General features: G+C 42.9%; 1 protein-coding gene across 1 annotated transcript in view; it reads right to left on the bottom strand.

The window, feature by feature from the left end:
* The window catches only part of astn2 (astrotactin 2), a gene marked incomplete at both ends in the record, with an annotated part of 479,012 nt that overhangs the window by 182,323 nt on the left and 275,483 nt on the right, over window positions 1-21,206 (bottom strand). The window contains one exon of the mRNA XM_084159665.1: window positions 20,142-20,279. Within this exon, the coding sequence (XP_084015791.1) occupies window positions 20,142-20,279 (138 nt within the window). The remainder of the gene's footprint in view (window positions 1-20,141; window positions 20,280-21,206) is intronic.

Genomic DNA, 21,206 nt, shown 5'->3' with positions numbered 1-21,206 from the left:
AAGCCCCCTTTACTGGCTCAAATAGCTGACCAATCAGCCTGTTACCAACCCTTAGTAAACTTTTTGAGAAAATGGTGTTTGGCCAGATACAATGCTATTTTACAGTAAACAGATTGACAGTAGACTTTCAACAAGCACAGCACTTACACAAATGACTGAGAGAAATTGCTGATAAAAAGTTTGTGGGCGCTGTTTTGTTAGACTTCAGTGTGGCTTTTGACATTATCGATGGGGAGAAGTCTGTCTAAAATAAAGTGCTACTCTGCCTTCTTAACAACACTATCAACAAGACAGGTCCTACAGGCCCTAGTTTTGTCACACCTGGACTACTGTTCAGTCGTGTGGTCAGGTGCCACAAAGAGGGACTTAGGAAAATTACATTTGTGTCACGACTTCCTCCGAAGCTGCCTCCTCTCCTTGTTCGGGCAGGCTTCGGCGTTCATCGTCACTGGCCTTCTAGCCACTGCCACTCCTCATCTCATCATTCCATTTGTTTTGTCTTGTTTTTACACACACCTGGTTCATATCCCCTCATCAATACCTGTATAATTATTCCCTCTGCCCCCCATGTCTTTGTGTGTGATTGTTTCATGTGGAGGTGTTGATAGCTCGGTGGAGCTTTATGTACCGTATCGTCGGGATTTTCACCCGTTTGTTTTGTTTTCTCCAGTGCGCCGTATTTACCACACTGTAGTTGTTTTACACATTGCTGCGTACTGCTGTATCTGCAGAATAAACCATTTATTCTGTGATTTACCCCTCATGCGCCTGACTCCATCCAAATCATCCGCTACAAAATCACACACCCAACAGCAGGAGCGGCGAATATGGCAAGAGTCGTTGAGCGGGTCCGGGAGCATTCCAACATGTTAGTCAGCTTGGGCGAAGCGATGGATCGGGTTCTCCAGGTCGTCCAGCGCCTGGAGAGGAGAGGACCCGACCCTGCGGAAGGAACCAGCTGAGCGACCGGATCCAGCCACCCAACCACACCCCAGCGCCCAGAGGTATTCACCTATACCGACCGAGGGAATACGACAGGAGAGCGGCCCGCTGCCAGGGTTTCCTGCTGCAGCTGGACCTCTATTTTACCACCATCAACCCGGCTCCATCAGATCGGGAGAAGGTGTCTGCACTCGTCTCCTGCCTATCGGGGAAAGCCCTGGAGTGGGTCAAAGTGGTCTGGAATGAACGAGGAGACGCATTGGACAACTACAGAGAGTTCGCTCGCCTCTTCCGGGCAGTCTTCGATCATCCCCCCCGAAGGTAGAGAGGCGGGCGAGCATCTGGTCCATCTGAGGCAGGGGACAAGGACCGCACAGGACTTTGCACTGGAGTTTAGAACTCTAGCGGCTGGGTCCGGGTGGAATGAGCGGGCCCTCATCGACCACTTCCGATGCAGCCTGCGTGAGGACGTCTGAAGGGAGCTAGCCTGCCGGGATACCACGTTGACCTTCAATCAACTGGTGAACATTTCCATCCGGTTGGACAACCTGCTGGCTTTGAGAGGACATCCTGGAAGGGGCCTGCCCGTTTCAACCCCCTTCAATCCGGATCAAGTTCCAATGGAGCTGGGTGGTGCAGCGATCCAGGAGAATGGAGGACGACAGATCCAGTGTCACTCTTGTGGCAAGAGAGGACATTCTGCTGAACACTGTCGTCAGAGTTCTTCTGGATCTGGAGGCGGCAGGCAGGGCACTCTCGCGTCACCTCAGGTAGCGCAAACCCACATTCGTTCAGAGCCCTCTGCTGCGCATTTCACCATCCATGTCCACTTCCCTGATTACACGGTAGTTCCCCAGTGTAAGGCGCTGGTCGATTCAGGCGCAGCTGGGAACTTTATGGACAGGTCTTTAGCTAATAGTCTACGTATTACATTGGTTCCCCTGTCCATTCCATTGCCCATCAAAGCACTTGACAGTCGACCATTAGGGTCAGGTTTTGTTAGGGAGATTACAGCACCAGTCACTATGATTACGCAGGAGACCCATAGGGAGCAAATCACCTTATATATTATTGAGTCCCCTGATTTCCCTGTTGTGTTGGGTCTTCCCTGGCTAGCACTACACAACCACACCTTTTCATGGCCACAGAGGGTTCTCACGGGGTGGTCGCGAGAGTGTCAGGGTAGGTGTCTAGGTGTTTCCATTGGTGCAACCATGGTGGAAAGTCCAGACACTACCTCCACCATGCGCATTCCCCCCGAATATCTCGATTTGGCTCACGCATTTTCCAAAACGCAGGCGACCAAATTACCAACCCATCGGGCGGGGGATTGCGCGATAAACCTCCAGTTAGACGCTGTGCCTCCCAGGAGTCATGTATATCCCATCGCAGGCTGAAACGGTGGCTATGGAGACATATGTCTCCGAGTCCCTGCGCCAGGGGTTCATACGTCCCTCCACTTCACCCGCCTCCTCGAGTTTCTTTTTCGTGTATCTGCCGAATAAACCATTTATTCAGTGATTTACCCCTCCTGCGCCTGACTCCGTCCAAATCACCTTCTACAAATTGGCTCAGAACAGGGCAGTACGGCTGGCCATTAAATATGCATGTCAATCTCTCATGGCTCAAAGTCGAGATGAGGTTGACTTCATCACTACTTGTTTTTGTAAGAAGTGTTGACAAGCTGAATGCACCGAGCTGTCTGTTTAAACTACTAGCACACAGCTCGGACACCCATGCATACCCCACAAGACATGCCACCAAAGGTCTCTTCACAATCCCCAAGTCCAGAACAGACTATGGGAGGCGCACAGAACTACATAGAGCCATGACTACATGGAACTCTATTCCACATCAGGTAACTGATGCAAGCAGTAGAATCCGATTTATAAAACAGATAAAAATAGACCTTATAGAACAGCGGGGACTGTGAAGAGACACACACACAAGTACAGAGACACGCATACGCACACAAACGCACTCTACATGTGCATATCTAATATTGTATTATACATTTTGTACTGTAGATATGTAGTGGTATAATAATGTTTTATATTTTATCTTTTATGTGTAATTTAAGTGCCTTAATGTGTTTGGACCCCAGGAAGAGTAGCTGCTGCCTTGGATCCTAATAAATACAAATACAAATATACTGACCTACTAAAATATGGATATATGAATTAAAATGCAGGAAATATCGAAGAGCCTGGATCCCTCAAATCTGAATAAAAAACGATTCTGTTTACATGCACTGTGGTAGTGTCCAAATATAAAATATGGACAAAATATTACACACAGGTAGCCTTACAAATGTGGTGAGATTATTTCAAACATGCTTCTTCTTCAGACTTTGTGATGCAATTCTGTTTTATGCAAAGGTTGACTGGACTGCAGTTAGTCTGAATGGAAGGGGTTGAATCTTTATCTCAACTCAAGCTAGTAGTGAGTAATGCTGTGAGTTGGTCACTCTCTATTCAAAGCACATTTCCTCACTCATCTAACCTATTCAAAATCCTAGAGAGAGAGAGAGAGAGAGAGAGAGAGAGAGAGAGAGAGAGAGAGAGAGAGAGAGAGAGAGAGAGAGAGAGAGAGAGAGAGAGAGAGAGAGAGAGAGAGAGAGAGAGAGAGAGAGAGAGAGAGACAGAGACAGAGAGAGACAGAGAGAGACAGAGAGAGACAGAGAGAGACAGAAAAAAAGAGACAGAAAATATGATAATAAGAGAATGGTAGAGAGAAAGACCGAACCAAGAAACAGTTACCCAGAACCAGACCCCCAAGTACATACGGTCGCTCCTTGCTGTTTTGTGAAATTAGTTTCTAGCAGCAGTGGGGATGACCTATTAAAGTCGCCTCCTCTAATCACTTCCTAGTCCCACTATCAGGAGCTGTTACTCACTTCCCTGTTGTGCCACTAGCAGTGCCTGCACCGCACTAGCGTTGATGTTGGAATTATATCAGAGTGTACATGTCCCTACGCCTTTTAATAAGCCCTGGTGCAAAAAAAGGTTTACTCAACAGTACGTCTGTTGCATATAAACAGGTTCTAATAATGATTATGGCTAGCGTATCCAGCCATGGTAATCACTTCAGGGATCTCGCTCTCTCTCTCCTTATTTATTTATTTATTTCCCTTTCTCTCATGGTATTACTATGCTTGAGAGAACTTGAGTTCAATTAAAAAAACAGAACAGCTTCAGGCCCCTTGATCATTTCAGTCCAAAGTCCCACAGCTCTATAGGGTGACTGTTTTTAAAACTGTGGTGTGTGTTTTGTTACTGAGACAGAGGGCAGATGGCATTTCAATGGACTAGTAGAAGCCCCGTATGGTGTTATGAATAAGGCCATTAATGCCTAAATCAATAGCTAGTTGAAGGGAAAAATGGATCAGAAAACACTTGGCGTACCTTTGTAGATGTGTAGTCTTTTGACCCTGTCTAGCAATGCTGTGTTTAGAGTGTGCATCAAACATAGCTATTTATGCTATTCCCTTCATGTTTTCAAAATAGGAAAAGTACTTCCTTCCAAGTCCCATCTTTCGAACTGCATTAGCAATCCCACCCAACTATCCCACTTTGATTTTCAGTGATGTCAATTAAGTAAAATAGCAGTCGAGAGACTGGTCCTAGAGATTAGGGTTCAAACCTCGAAGGGCATCTTTACACCGGCAAATATCAAAGTACATGAGTTAGCCTTTCTCTATTTTCCAAAAGGTTAGGAGTTGTAATTAAAATAAGAGTAGGTCTATAGACCAAAGCCCTGGAAACAATTTCTCCTCTCAACCACTAATTTCCAAGGAAACTGGTTCCAAATTGTGAGGAAACGGTCAGCTATATAATACACTCTCACCAGGAAGCTGAACACATACACATGTAGGATCTTAATTTGAGTCAGTTTGCTACAGCAGGAAAATAACCCTGCAGAAACAGGAAATGTGAATTATTATGTGGATTATAATTAATGGACATTTGTGTAGGGGTTGATACATATTTCGTAAGGGAAGATCAAGTCTGACATTTCAAATGGAAACTACAAACTTCATAAGACTTTTTAAACCTCAAATTCACAACAAGTTTAAAATGTCCTGCATTGCAGGGAAGTTCTCCTGCAACACAGTGATCAAATTAAAATCCAACGTCTGTAGCAGCAGAAAACACTTATTTTCACTGTTTGGGAAAACTAAAACTGAATACCTGTACGAGCGAGAGAGACATGTTTTTGCCTGAACAAGTTGAGCAAATATAACCATATTAGCACCCATGGAGAGGGAGCCCTGTAGCATTGGTCACGATAGAATACAGAGCTTACATGTTGACATCTGCCATTAGAACCAATCTACTAAACTGTGAGCTCTGACAATATTTCTGTGTCCCCTATAAACCCTATTGGCGAAGCTGCTGCAGAATCTGCTGCCTCACTCCCACAGTAGATTAGATGCAATTCCTTAAATGACGCTTGAGAGAACCTCCTCTCATACCAGTAATACATCTGAGCATATCCAATGACAATGTACCAAAACAGGGCTCTGAAACATGCGTTAAGCCAAGTTGTGCAAGCAGTTATGGTAATAACACATTTTACATTTACGTCATTTAGCAGACGCTCTTATCCAGAGCGACTTACAAATTGGTGCATTCACCTTATAGCCAGTAGTACAACCACTTTACAATGTGTTTTTATATTTTTTATTTTATGTTTTTTCTCCGTTTTTTTTTATTTTTTTTACATTTAAAGCCTAATAGTCTAATGTAGGCGGTAAAACATGTAGGCTAAGCTAACCTATAGTTTATAACAATGTTGCCTGTTGTTAGAGGATGTTCATGTCTTTTTTGTAAACTCTCTTAAGTTGCGTGAGTAGGTGAACGGAATGGAACTTCCAAGTTAATCACTTCCAACTTCCAAGATTCACTATTCATAACAAACTATTACATAGCTCACCACATTTCTAATGTAGGAAATGCATATATTTTTCTCTCCAATCCATTTGAAGTGTTTGAAATGGCTCAGCAGCTCATTTTGAGTGGAGTTTAGGTGGTGTTTCGCCTATTTGTTTGTGTGGATGCAGCAGATGCAAAAGTGCATAGCTTTGGCCTATTTGAACGGACAGCCCTGAACTTACAAATTGCTTATATACCATTTGGTGTCTGAAATCATATGGAATCATACTGAATAGTACAGCACATATGCATTTCAAACTTCACATAGGGTAAGATTGAATAGGTTTTACAATTACAACACAAAGGATGAAGGAAAAAGAGGGGGACAGGCTTTGTCAGTATCTGGAATTTCAGTCTTTATTGTTAACTATACATTTTGAGATTTCAATATAAAGTCCTCCAGGTGACACTTCTGGGATTTTTTATGCCTTAGTTACTCTTCAAGGGAGGTTGAGAAGGGTAACATGATCACGCAGACTTAAAGTGATATCCCATTTATCAAACAAAGTTTAAAGTACAGTAATTACCACAATGTGTATTGTTTTGTTACGGACATTTATTCTAATAAAAACTCTAAAAGTTCATTTCAATGATCTATTTCAATGTACTGGTGTGTGACAGTAGTGATTTGGTAAGGAGAGAACAAGAAAGTTACACTTCTCATGTTGTATATATATACACTGTGTAGTGTGGCGTTTGCAAAGTAGCCAGATTGCGTTATGATTTCTTATTCCATTCTATCATTGCCTGCCTTGTAAATGGCTTCTGGAATGGGCTAGAAATTTGAAAATAGAATAACAACAATCAATCCACTGATATTATTTTTGGTCTCTGGCCATGCAGTCAATTACTGTTCCATCTCCATTTGAGGCTGGTCATTTGCAGGCAGTAATCCACAGCAGAGAAATGCCCTCAACAAAAGGAATCAGATAAGATATGAGGCTTTTAGCCTCCCCTGAAGGCAAATAATGTGATACAAAAAGAGCTATATATAATATTCAAAAAACATATACAGTGGGGAGAACAAGTATTTGATACACTGCCGATTTTGCAGGTTTTCCTACTTACAAAGCATGTAGAGGTCTGTAATTTTTATCATAGGTACACTTCAACTGTGAGAGATGGAATCTAAAACAAAAATCCAGAAAATCACATTGTATAATTTTTAAGTAATTAATTTGCATTTTATTGCATGACATAAGTATTTGATACATCAGAAAAGCAGAACTTAATATTTGGTACAGAAACCTTTGTTTGCAATTACAGAGATCATCCGTTTCCTGTAGGTCTTGACCAGGTTTGCACACACAGCAGCAGGGATTTTGGCTCACTCCTCCATACCTTCTCCAGATCCTTCAGGTTTCGGGGCTGTCGCTGGGCAATACGGACTTTCAGCTCCCTCCAAAGATTTTCTATTGGGTTCAGGTCTGGAGACTGTCTAGGCCACTCCAGGACCTTGAGATGCTTCTTACGGAGCCACTCCTTAGTTGCCCTGGCTGTGTGTTTCGGGTTGTTGTCATGCTGGAAGACCCAGCCACGACCCATCTTCAATGCTCTTACTGAGGGAAGGAGGTTGTTGGCCAAGATCTCGCGATACATGGCCCCATCCATCCTCCCCTCAATACGGTGCAGTCGTCCTGTCCCCTTTGCAGAAAAGCATCCCCAAAGAATGATGTTTCCACCTCCATGCTTCACGGTTGGGATGGTGTTCTTGGGGTTGTACTCATCCTTCTCCTTCCTCCAAACACGGCGAGTGGAGTTTAGACCAAAAAGCTTTATTTTTGTCTCATCAGACCACATTACCTACTCCCATTCCTCCTCTGGATCATATAGATGGTCATTGGCAAACTTCAGACGGGCCTGGACATGCGCTGGCTTGAGCAGGGGGACCTTGCGTGCGCTGCAGGATTTTAATCCATGACGGCGTAGTGTGTTACTAATGGTTTTCTTTGAGACTGTGGTCCCAGCTCTCTTCAGGTTATTGACCAGGTCCTGCCGTGTAGTTCTGGGCTGATCCCTCACCTTCCTCATGATCATTGATGCCCCACGAGGTGAGATCTTGCATGGAGCCCCAGACCGAGGGTGATTGACCGTCATCTTGAACTTCTTCCATTTTCTAATAATTGCGCCAACAGTTGTTGCCTTCTCACCAAGCTGCTTGCCTATTGTCCTGTAGCCCATCCCAGCCTTGTGCAGGTCTACAATTTTATCCCTGCTGTCCTTACACAGCTCTCTGGTCTTGGCCATTGTGGAGAGGTTGGAGTCTGTTTGATTGAGTGTGTGGACAGGTGTCTTTTATACAGGTAACGAGTTCAAACAGGTGCAGTTAATACAGGTAATGAGTGGAGAACAGGAGGGCTTCTTAAAGAAAAACTAACAGGTTTGTGAGAGCCGGAATTCTTACTGGTTGGTAGGTGATCAAATACTTATGTCATGCAATAAAATGCAAATTAATTACTTAAAAATCATACAATGTGATTTTCTGGATTTTTGTTTTAGATTCCGTCTCTCACAGTTGAAGTGTACCTATGATAAAAATTACAGACCTCTACATGCTTTGTAAGTAGGAAAACCTGCAAAATCGGCAGTGTATCAAATACTTGTTCTCCCCACTGTAAGTGTCTGCACCACCGTAAATAGGCCTTTCATTATGACAGGTGGAGAATAGAAAGGGAAAGATACCTACAAAGAAAATCTATTTGATAAGGAAGATTCTAAGAAAAAAGAAAATAATCCCTTCAAGGCTCCTGGGAAATGTACCTCCAGCATGTAACCTTTCATCCTCATACCCCTCTACCCATCCTAGAAAAACCCCACAAGCGCAGCATCACTAACAAAACTGCTATATACAGTGGGGGAAAAAAGTATTTAGTCAGCCACCAATTGTGCAAGTTCTCCCACTTAAAAAGATGAGAGAGGCCTGTAATTTTCATCATAGGTACACGTCAACTATGACAGACAAAATGAGAGAAAAAAAATCCAGAAAATCACATTGTAGGATTTTTAATGAATTTATTTGCAAATTATGGTGGAAAATAAGTATTTGGTCAATAACAAAAGTTTCTCAATACTTTGTTATATACCCTTTGTTGGCAATGACACAGGTCAAACGTTTTCTGTAAGTCTTCACAAGGTTTTCACACACTGTTGCTGGTATTTTGGCCCATTCCTCCATGCAGATCTCCTCTAGAGCAGTGATGTTTTGGGCTGTCGCTGGGCAACACAGACTTTCAACTCCCTCCAAAGATTTTCTATGGGGTTGAGATCTGGAGACTGGCTAGGCCACTCCAGGACCTTGAAATGCTTCTTACGAAGCCACTCCTTCGGGCGGTGTGTTTGGGATCATTGTCATGCTGAAAGACCCAGCCACGTTTCATCTTCAATGCCCTTGCTGATGGAAGGAGGTTTTCACTCAAAATCTCACGATACATGGCCCCATTCATTCTTTCCTTTACACGGATCAGTCGTCCTGGTCCCTTTGCAGAAAAACAGCCCCAAAGCATGATGTTTCCACCCCCATGCTTCACAGTAGGTATGGTGTTCTTTGGATGCAACTCAGCATTCTTTGTCCTCCAAACACGACGAGTTGAGTTTTTACCAAAAAGTTATATTTTGGTTTCATCTGACCATATGACATTCTCCCAATCCTCTTCTGGATCATCCAAATGCACTCTAGCAAACTTCAGACGGGCCTGGACATGTACTGGCTTAAGCAGGGGGACACATCTGGCACTGCAGGATTTGAGTCCCTGGCGGCGTAGTGTGTTACTGATGGTAGGCTTTGTTACTTTGGTCCCAGCTCTCTGCAGGTCATTCACTAGGTCCCCCCGTGTGGTTCTGGGATTTTTGCTCACCGTTCTTGTGATCATTTTGACCCCACGGGGTGAGATCTTGCGTGGAGCCCCAGATCGAGGGAGATTATCAGTGGTCTTGTATGTCTTCCATTTCCTAATAATTGCTCCCACAGTTGATTTCTTCAAACCAAGCTGCTTACCTATTGCAGATTCAGTCTTCCCAGCCTGGTGCAGGTCTACAATTTTGTTTCTGGTGTCCTTTGACAGCTCTTTGGTCTTGGCCATAGTGGAGTTTGGAGTGTGACTGTTTGAGGTTGTGGACATTTGTCTTTTATACTGATAACAAGTTCAAACAGGTGCCATTAATACAGGTAACGAGTGGAGGACAGAGGAGCCTCTTAAAGAAGAAGTTACAGGTCTGTGAGAGCCAGAAATATTGCTTGTTTGTAGGTGACCAAATACTTATTTTCCACCATAATTTGCAAATAAATTCATAAAAAATCCTACAATGTGATTTTCTGGAAAAAATAATCTAAATTTGTCTGTCATAGTTGACGTGTACCTATGATGAAAATTACAGGCATCTCTCATCTTTTTAAGTGGGAGAACTTGCACAATTGGTGGCTGACTAAATACTTTTTTTCCCCACTGTATAGCCCCCTCCTCATTCTGCACCTGGCCAAGTCACATTTCTCTGCTCTGACACACACACACGCACAGACACACACCCATGTTATGCTGGACCTCTCGTCAACACCCTCAGGGCGCTGCCACTCTTATCTGCCCTTGCTAGCGCCCCTTTAAAGTTAATAAATAATCATTAGTCATCTGTCACCTCGCATAGCCCTGTCATGCTTTACACACCTAAGGCACAATCACACTGAAATGCTTAATTGTGGCACCTTACTGAAAGCCAACAAATCCATAATAAAAAAAGTTTGCCCTTAGCTCGGGTCTCTCCATCTCTCCCTCAGACTCCCGCTCTCGCCCCCCCACACACACACACACCCCGTTCTCGCACTCTCTTTATTTTTGGCAGCTCTCTTTTCTCGGCTAGCTTACATCCTGTAACACATGGCTTTCTGTGCATCATCTGAGCTTGACAAAGCATTGACAAACAACTCTTACATTTGGAGGAAAATATGGAGGGATGAAGGTGAGCTGCCACAGAGAGAAATAATGGGTTGTGTGACCGTGTGGAGCATGCTAACACTTCTCCTCACACATGGCTGAGCTTCTAAAGGGAAAGAAATCAGCTTGATGCAAAAACTCCCAAAAATAAAAACAAAAAACTAACAGAAGTCATCCAAACTCACACACTGCCCTGTGCCCTGGGCATGCATTTGAAATTAGTAACAGTTCTATGTTCTATGTCACATGATACTTCCAATGTAACTGCCCATATATCATACATGAGGCTGTCTTGAACTTGTGCCATATGTCAAAGAATACCGATCAATAAAATACAGGTAGTGTATGTATTAGTCCACTGGCTAGAGTGTACCTGCACTTTTGCTTCAACCCTGTGCAAATCTACTTTTAATTGCACCACTGTATCCAAGCCATTAGTCCGTCAGGAATATATTTTCTGGCACATAGTGCAGATGCTGGATGCAGTAGCATCTAAACAGTGACTCTAATCTACTTGTTATTAATCTGTGCTCTAGCCTTCCCCCTTCTGGGTGATGAATCACCTGACTAACGCTGGTACTAAAGTTAGAGCAGTGCCCCGGCACTATAACTGACTCCGTTATTGGTGTGCCCCACACTTGATTAATGCTTGTTTTCCAGCTCGGCCCACAAATATGCTGACTCTCATCAGGTACTTTTGTCAGATCGGGAGTACATTACCCAATCTTTCTTTTCCCATTCTTTACTTAATCTTAATAGAGAAATCGGGGACAAATGAAAAATGAGGCAAACCGAAGTGATAAAACAAAGATTAATCCAAAGTCCTTTAGTTTGAGATTGGTCGGCCCATAAATAATATTTTTCGACAGCTTTAGAATTGGAGGTTGATTTATTCATTTGTTTTTGTCCCAGGTCCCCATTTCCTGGGGTAGCATATGGGCTTGCATAGGATGGTGGGGGATGGATTGTTTGAGGTTGGCTTGATCATGTGGATTGGGCTATTCATCATCGGTCCGGTCTGGTCTGTCACAGACATCTCCACGTTATCGGCAGCCTGGTATTGACAGAGCAGTGTTCTTTGAGCACAGTTCGAAATGCTTGATGTGCCAGTGATTGGAAGACTTATGAAGTGTTTTTTCGACAGCCTGGCATTATTCGGTCTGCTTGGAGAAAAATATAAAATAAAACCAATCTCTAGGTGATGGTTCATTGAGGTTTGGGATGGACCAATCCGATTCTAGACCAAGAGAGCCACGCCCAACAAGGCCCAGATTGACCCAATACAACCCAATCAGGCAAAGAAAAGTCTTGACAAGTCTAGAATATGGTATCTTAAAAGGTCAAGGAGTTTTCCCATGTTTGATTGAAGTAGCATTAAACAGCATGTTGGCTGTTGAACACAGTATGTCCTGTAGCTACAATATGCTTCAATTTCAAAATAAACCATAACTCATTGAATCCTGCACAATGAGTACCTCTGACATTGATCTTCCAAAGCATGAATAGCCTAGTGTTGTGAGGATATCAATCAGCTAATCTGGTCATACATCGCAGCATACCACAGTGGATGGAGATGGTTCATAAGAGGAGATAGTCAGAGAAAGTGTGTGATGGTGGAGTGGTCATATACTGCAATTGGCGAAGAAGCTCAATGGAGAGTGGGTGAAAATGGTGTACAGTATCTTCTCCCCATTCTACAGTAATCTGATGTAGTCAAATGTATTGTAGCAGTGTGCTGTGGAGATGTAGAGATGATGACACTGGGAAGTCAAATAATATGTTATAGTCACATCGTAAGATTTCCTTTACAGTCATCTAATGAACAAATTACCAAAAGTTAGAACTGAATCTTTAAGATATTTGCCATGTTCTGTGTTTAGTATACATTTGTTGGGGGGTGCAGAATATCCTCAAGTATCATGTGTAGGCCTGCTACATTTATCTGACAATCCAACATTAGCTACAGTGAGGGAAAAAAGTATTTGATCCCCAGCTGATTTTGTACGTTTGCCCACTGACAAAGAAATTATCAGTCTATAATTTTAATGGTAGGTTTATTTGAACAGTGAGAGACAGAATAACAACACAAAAATCCATAAAAACACATGTAAAAAATGATATAAATTGATTTGCATTTTAATGAGGGAAGTAAGTATTTGACCCCCTCTCAATCAGAAAGATTTCTGGCTCCCAGGTGTCTTTTATACAGGTAACGAGCTGAGATTAGGAGCACACTCTTAAAGGGAGTGCTCCTAATCTCAGTTTGTTACCTGTATAAAAGACACCTGTCCACAGAAGCAATCAATCAATCAGATTCCAAACTCTCCACCATGGCCAAGACCAAAGAGCTCTCCAAGGATGTCACAGACAAGATTGTAGACCTACACAATGCTGGAATGGGCTACAAGACCATCGCCAAGCAGCTTGGTGAGAAGGTGACAACAGTTGGTGCGATTATTCGCAAATGGAAGAAACACAAAATAACTGTCAATCTCCCTCGGCCTGGGGCTCCATGCAAGATCTCACCTCGTGGATTTGCAATGATCATAAGAACAGTGAGGAATCAGCCCAGAACTACACAGGAGGATCTTGTCAATGATCTCAAGGCAGCTGGGACCATAGTCACCAAGAAAACAATTGGTAACACACTACGCCGTGAAGGACTGAAATCCTGCAGCGCCCGCAAGGTCCCCCTGCTCAAGAAAGCACATATACAGGCCTGTCTGAAGGCCAATGAACATCTGAATGATTCAGAGGAAAACTGGGTAAAAGTGTTGTGGTCAGATGAGACCAAAATCGAGCTCTTTGGCATCAACTCAACTCGCCGTGTTTGGAGGAGGAGGAATGCTGCCTATGACCCCAAGAACACCATCCCCACCGTCAAACATGGAGGTGGAAACATTATGCTTTGGGGGTGTTTTTCTGCTAAGGGGACAGGACAACTTCAACGCATCAAAGGGACAATGGACAGGGCCATGTATCTTCAAGTCTTGGGTGAGAACCTCCTTCCCTCAGCCAGGGCATTGAAAATGGGTCGTGGATGGGTATTCCAGCATGACAATGACCCAAAACACGGCCAAGGCAACTAAGGAGGGCTCAAGAATAAGCACATTAAGGTCCTGGAGTGGCCTAGCCAGTCTCTAGACCTTAATCCCATAGAAGATCTGTGGAGGGAACTGAAGGTTCGAGTTGCCAAACGTCAGCCTCGAAACCTTAATGACTTGGAGAAGATCTGCAAAGAGGAGTGGGACAAAATCCCTCCTGAGATGTGTGCAAACCTGGTGGCCAACTACAAGAAACGTCTGACCTCTGTGATTGCCAAAAAGGGTTTTGCCACCAAGTACTAAGTTATGTTTTGCAGAGGGGTCAAATACTTATTTCCCTAATTAAAATGCAAATCAATTCATAACATTTTTGACATGCATTTTTCTGGATTTTTGTGTTGTTATTCTGTCTCTCACTGTTCAAATAAACCTACCATTAAAATTATAGAGAGATCATGTCTTTGTCAGTGGGCAAACGTACAAAATCAGCAGGGGATCAAATACTTTTTTCCCTCACTGTACATTATCAACAAATGGGAAACACACTCTTATCATCAAATTTTTTATCCAGATCATCGTAAATCAATGTCCAGGAGTAAGCTCTGCCAACATCGCCCCCCGCACTACCATACCCATGTTTTAATGTGACTAGTGTATTTAAATCCGAGAATGATTCTCCCCCACAATTGATTACCATCTGGTTTTAAATGCCAGGGTCTTCTCCCGGGATTTAATTGGCTTCTGGGACTTAATTAAAACAGAGCAGAAATTAACAAAGTTTCAGAGACAGCCGGACAAATGAATATTTCTCAGCATTTTAACTCATAAACGTTCACACAGCATCTCCGATACGTGGTTCGGTAGAAATTGAATTAGCAAATTGACTAATCATTCATTACAGCAAGGCTACTCTGCCATTATGACTTGTCATCTGTCTTCATTGTTTGCATGGTAGTCATATCGACATTGTATACTGCATTGTAGTTGTTTGGTACTTAGGCCTCAATTCATAATCGTTTTGTACTCAGGCCTCAATTCATAGTCGTTTTGTACTCAGGCCTCAATTCATAGTCGTTTGGTCCTTCGGTCTCAATTCATAGTTGTTCAGTTCAATTCATAGTCATTTCAACCTGCATTGTGATATTTAATCGGTATTTATTTACCCCATGGTCAAATACAACAAAATAATAATTACCAGTACTGTAAAAAATCACTGCTAGAGAGTGTGTGGGCAGTTGTTTCTAAACAAAGACACTGTGTAGACATGTCGAGTTTGACTGAATTCCATCCAGCCTTGGATTCTTGGAGCAACGCATCAACGCTCAGTATCAATACATCTATCATGACTGACTGACTACATTTTCTCTTGGAGAGCATCAGAGGGGTGTGCTGCCCCACAGGATTCCCCCCCAACCAAAACACTTGGCATAATTATATTTTTTACACAGAAACCCGGTCTAATCACTCATAAAATGCTATGTTCCCTTCGTTAATGTTTTCAAAGTTATTATTTTGTTCCTGGTGTGATGTTAAATAGTAATTAAGGCTGCTTAATCATTCAGTAGGCCTGCACTCCCAGCGGACGAGAACACTCGTTGCTACAGTGGAGTTGGTTGGGTTTGTTTAAAGAGGAATTATGTATTTTGTATTTTTCACAGATTAAAGTTTTCAGACATACTTCAACAGCAGAGCCTTTTCATCTTACTGTACGAAGGAGATACAGTACTGCAGCAATGTCAATAATAAGCATCCGGTTAAAGACAGAGGAAATATATATAGTGGATCATTATTCCTTTATGGTCAAACAGTGTTCAACTATGCAAAGACTGTAGTCTGAAATCAAAGTTTTCAAGACTAGGCAACTATTCAAAGTCAGCATTATAACCATTATTATAAGCCCCAAAGTAGAGCATTAAGGAGTTCTCTGCAACAGGAGTTTATTTGCTGGGTCCAGATGTCTGCTCACACAGCTGACAGCTGTATTAGTTATGGAGAGATTAGACATGTTTGCTTTCACACACACACACACACACACACGAGCACACACAAACAGAGCCCACAGAGCCCCTCTGAGAGTCCCAGTCCTCTGAAATTATGCCACCGGAATCGAGTAGGGAACGTGCACTGTCCTTTCATAAAAACATGTCAGCTCCAAGATTAATAGCTGTAACCCAAATTGCTGTAACGTAAATGGGTCTCTCTGCTGTGCAGCCATAATGGCAAGTCCCCACTCCATTTTAGCTGGTCAATTTGGTGTTCTACTTCTAAACCGGAATTGAACTTGCAATGAAATCTATTCATCACCAGAACCCTCCTGAGTGATAGTCAAGATATAGAAAAAGCACTACGCAGTCAATACCTTTTTCCCCAGGTAAAACTTGAGAAAAAAAGATCACCTAGCAACACCTGCTTTCTAAAATGACCAACACAACAATGCCTGTACCTGTTCATATGTTTGATAAGGTATGATCAAGTGTTTGTTGAACACTGCTATTGATCTCAACATTGTTCTTCACAATTTTCTCTCATTACAAACGTATTCAAACGCACATCCTAATTAATTGGCAGTGGGATAGTAATCCTATTTCTGGGATAACAGAACGTTGGAGTAGTTAGCACAGATGTACACTATTGCCAAGGGAGCGCTCCACTCTCAATTAGGCCTCTCCTCCAGAATCACTAATGAAATGCTGCCTGTTGCCATTTTACATCCATATGTTAATGTTGTGGCAATTAGTACATGTATCACCTATGGACCACATATTGTAAAGTAGTTTTCAAACCATTTTAAAACCATTTTATCAACATTGCCTGCCTATGCACTAGTATTGTGTATACAGTGAGTCAGAGAGTATTATATTTTATGCTTAGCCATATCTATCCATCAACAACCACTTTGTTGTTGACATGAGTTGTTGATGTCACTGTTGGCATTTGTGCTGTGGCTAGAAGTTCTCTGTTGTGGGATGACAGGTTACCATTACAATTCTATGCACACTGACATGACCCAAGTAACATTGTACAGTCGTGGTCAACATTTTTGAGAACGACACAAGTATTGGTCTTCACAAAGTTCGCTGCTTCAGTGTTATGATATATTTTTGTCAGATGTTACTATGGTATACTGAAGTATAATTACAAGCATTCCATAAGTGTCAAAGGCTTTTATTGACAATTACATTAAGTTTATGCAAAGAGTCAATATTTGTAGTGTTGACCCTTCTTTTTCAAGACCTCTGCAATCCGCCCAGGCATGCTGTCAATTAACTTCTGGGCCACATCCTGACTGATGGCAGCCCATTCTTGCATAATCAATGCTTGGAGTCTGTCAGAATTTGTGGGTTTTTGTTTGTCCACCCGCCTCTTGAGGATCAACCACAATTCTCAATGGGATTAAGGTCTGGGGAGTTTCCTGGCCATGGAACCAAAATGTCGATGTTTTGTTCCCCGAGCCACTTAGTTATCACTTTTGCCTTATGGCAAGGTCCTCCATCATGCTGGAAAAGGCATTGTTCGTCACCAAACTGTTCTTGGATGGTTGGGAGAAGTTGTTCTCGGAGGATGTGTTGGTACCATTCTTTATTCATGGCTGTGTTCTTAGGCAAAATGTGAGTGAGCCCACACATGAATGGTCTCAGGATGCTTTACTGTTGGCATGACACAGGACTGATGGTAGCGTTCACCTTGTCTTGTCCGGACAAGGTGTTTTCCGGATGCCCCAAAACAATCGGAAAGGGGATTCATCAGAGGAAATGACTTTACCCCGGTCCTCAGCAGTCCAATCCCTGTACCTTTTGCAGAATATCAGTCTGTCCCTGATGTTATTCCTGGAGAGAAGTGGCTTCTTTGCTGCCCTTCTTGACACCAGGCCATCCTCCAAAAGTATTCACCTCACTGTGCGTGTAGAATCACTCACACCTGTCAGCTGCCATTCCGGAGCAAGCTCTGCACTGGTGGTGCCCCGATCCCACTGCTGAATCAACTTTAGGAGACGGTCCTGGCACTTGCTGGACTTTCTTGGGCGCCCTGACACCTTCTTCACAACAATTGAACCTCTCTCCTTGAAGTTCTTGATGATCCAATAAATGGTTGATTTAGGTGCAATCTAGCAGCAATATCCTTGCCTGTGAAGCCCTTTTTGTGCAAAGCAATGATGACAGCACCTGTTTCCTTGCAGGTAACCATGGTTAACAGAGGAAGAACAATGATTTCAAGCACCACCCTCCTTTTAAAGCTTCCAGTCTGTTATTCTAACTCAATCAGCATGACAGAGTGAGCTCCAGCCTTGTCCTCGTCAACACTCTCACCTGTGTTAATGAGAGAATCACTGACATGATGGCAGCTGGTCCTTTTGTGGCAGGGCTGAAATGCAGTGGAAATGCTTTTTTGGGTTTAAGTTCATTTTCCTGGCAAAGAGGGACTTTGCAATTAATTTGATCACTCTTCATGACATTCTGGAGTATATGCAAATTGCCATCATCAAAACTGAGGCAGCAGACTTTGAGAAAATTAGTATTTGTGTCATTCTCAAAACTTCTGACCACGACTGTACTATGAATGTCTTCACTATGCAATCTCTTGTGTGTGTCTTATTAATGTTGTTTGAAATTACTGACGGAAGTGTAAATGGTCAAAATCATTGTGGAAACTGTGCGAGAGAACATGCCCCCTAAGCACAGATCTAAACTGAACAAAAATATAAACGCAACATGCAAACATTTCAAATATTTTTATGATTTACAGTTCATATAAGGAAATCAGTCAATTGAAATAAATAAATTAGGTTCTGATCTATTCACATGACTGGGAATACAGATTTGCATCTGCTGGTCACATATACCTTTATAAAAAGGTAGGGGCGTGGATCAGAAAACCAGTTAGTATCTGGTGTGACCACTATTTGCCTCATGCAGCGCGACACATCTCCTTCACATAGAGTTGATCATGCTGTTGATTGTGGAATGTTGTCCCACGTGAAGTGCAAAGTTGCTGGACATTGGCGGGAACTGGAACACGCTGTCGTACACGTTGATCCAGAGCATCTCAAACATGCTCAATGGGTGACATGTCTGGTGAGTATGCAGGCCATGGAAGAACTGGGATATTTTCAGCTTCCAGAAATTGTGTACAGATCCTTGCGACATGGGGCCGTGTATTATCATGCTGAAACATGAGGTGATGGGGCGGATGAATGGCACGACAATGGGCCTCAGGATCTCGTCAAAGTATCTCTGTGCATTCAAATAGCCATCAATAAAATGCTTTACTGTTCGTTGTCCGTAGCTTATGCCTGCCCATACCATAAACCCATCGCCAGCATGGGGCACTCTGTTCACAACGTTGACATCAGTAAACCGCTTGCCCACACGACGCCATACACACTGTCTGCCATCAGCCCGGTACAGTTGAAACTACACTTCTCCAGCTTACCAGTGGTGAGCATTTTCCCACTGAAGTCGATTATGACGCCGAACTGCAGCCAGGTCAAGACCCAGGTGAGCTTCCCTGAGACTGTTTCTGACAGTATGTGCAGAAATTATTTGGTTGTGCAAATCCACAGTTTAATCTGCTGTCCGGGTGGCTGGTCTCAAACAATCCTGCAGATGAAGAAGCCGGATGTGGAGGTCCTTGTCTGGCGTGGTTACACATGGTCTGCGGTTGTGAGGCTGGTTGGACGTACTGCCATATTCTCTAAAACAACGTTGGAGGTGTCTTATGGTAGAGAAATGAACATTCAATTCTCTGTCAACATCTCTGGTGGACATTCCTGCAGTCAGCATGCCAATTGCACGCTCCCTCAAAACTTGAGACATCTGGGGCATTGTGTTGTGTGACAAAACTGCACATTTTAGAGTGGCCTATTATTGTCCCCAGCACAAGGTGCACCTGTGTAATGATCATGCTGTTTAATTAGCTTCTTGATATGCCACACCTGTTAGGTGGATGGATTATTTGGCAAAGGAGAAATGTTCACTAACAGGGATGTAAACAAATTTATGCACAACATTTTAGAGAAATAAGCTTTTTGTGCGTATGGAACATTTCTGGGATATTTTATTTCAGCTCATGAAACATGGAACCAACACTTTACATGTTGTGTTTATATTTTTGTTCAGAATATAAATTAAACCTACCCATCATAAAACAGAACCTTAACCATTACAAGAAAGACAAATGGACCTCCAATCAGGTTTTAGGAGGCGACCTTCACCCCAACATACAGAGCTTGTATAGGTAAACTGACCTTAGAAAATAAATCTCTGCCCACACATATGTATTTTTAAAGGTGAACTGACCTGACATCCCCAGGGTCCTCTGTCACTAGCACATCAGTCTTGCAACTGGCGATGGGGTTGATTGACAGCTCCACCGGTGGCACCACAAAGCTCTTACTGACTGGCAGCCACAGACCCTGGCCTAGGCTGTAGGATGACCTGCATTGGCACAGAGACAAGAAGATACTTAAGTGTCAAAAATGACAAGCACGTGATCACCCTCCATATTAAACAGTCAGCTAAATATAAATCAGTCAGCATTATAACAGCTGGTAAGGGATTGTCCTTTTTTTCCTTTTGACAGAGTCATTTCTGTCTGTTTTTATTTGTTATCAATGCCATCTGTTTCAAACACAATGGGCTGAAGGTGGTACCAAAATGCATATCATTAAATTGTGTTAAGCATTCAACTAAAAAGCTAGTACTTACTGTACATGAGGAAAGTTGAGATAAGATCCATGCTACTGTGCATAATGTTTAGACTTTGGGACAGGGAGCTTTTCCTGACCATATGACCTGACCGATGCTGTGTGAGGTCCATCAGTGTTATCAGTCATTCAACAGTGTGTGATAAGGTGGTGTTGAAGGAGTCAGGCGCAGGAGGGTAAATCACAGAAACAGGCTTTATTCCAAAAAATACAGGTTTACGCAGAAATGCGTCAAACACACTCCAGGGCACAAAACAGGTGCACTGGAAAATACAAGGCACACGGGAAAAATAATCCTGTCGATACCAAATACAAGAGCTCCACCGAGCTACTAACCTCCACAACAAACAATCACCCACAAAGACAAGGGGGCAGAGGGAACACTTATACATGGACTAATTAGGGGAATAGAACCAGGTGTGTGTGATTGACAAGACAATTGATATGATGATTGGGGCGGCAGTGGTTAGTACTCCGGTGACGACGAACGCCGAAGCCTGCCCGAACAAGGAGGGGAGGCAGCCTCGGCGGAAGTCGTGACACAGTGCTACAGCAGTAGTGTTAATATTAGCAGTTCTACCCTGGCAATTAACATCATGCCATATTACACAATTATCATTAAACATTTAAAACATTTTACATCCAGTTTATGACCATT

Source organism: Coregonus lavaretus (genome assembly GCF_964263955.1).
Source record: "Coregonus lavaretus genome assembly, chromosome: 4".
In the NCBI taxonomy this organism is placed as follows: domain Eukaryota; kingdom Metazoa; phylum Chordata; class Actinopteri; order Salmoniformes; family Salmonidae; genus Coregonus; species Coregonus lavaretus.
Note: the sequence above shows the minus strand (reverse complement) of the source record. Positions and strands in the feature narration are given on the sequence as shown.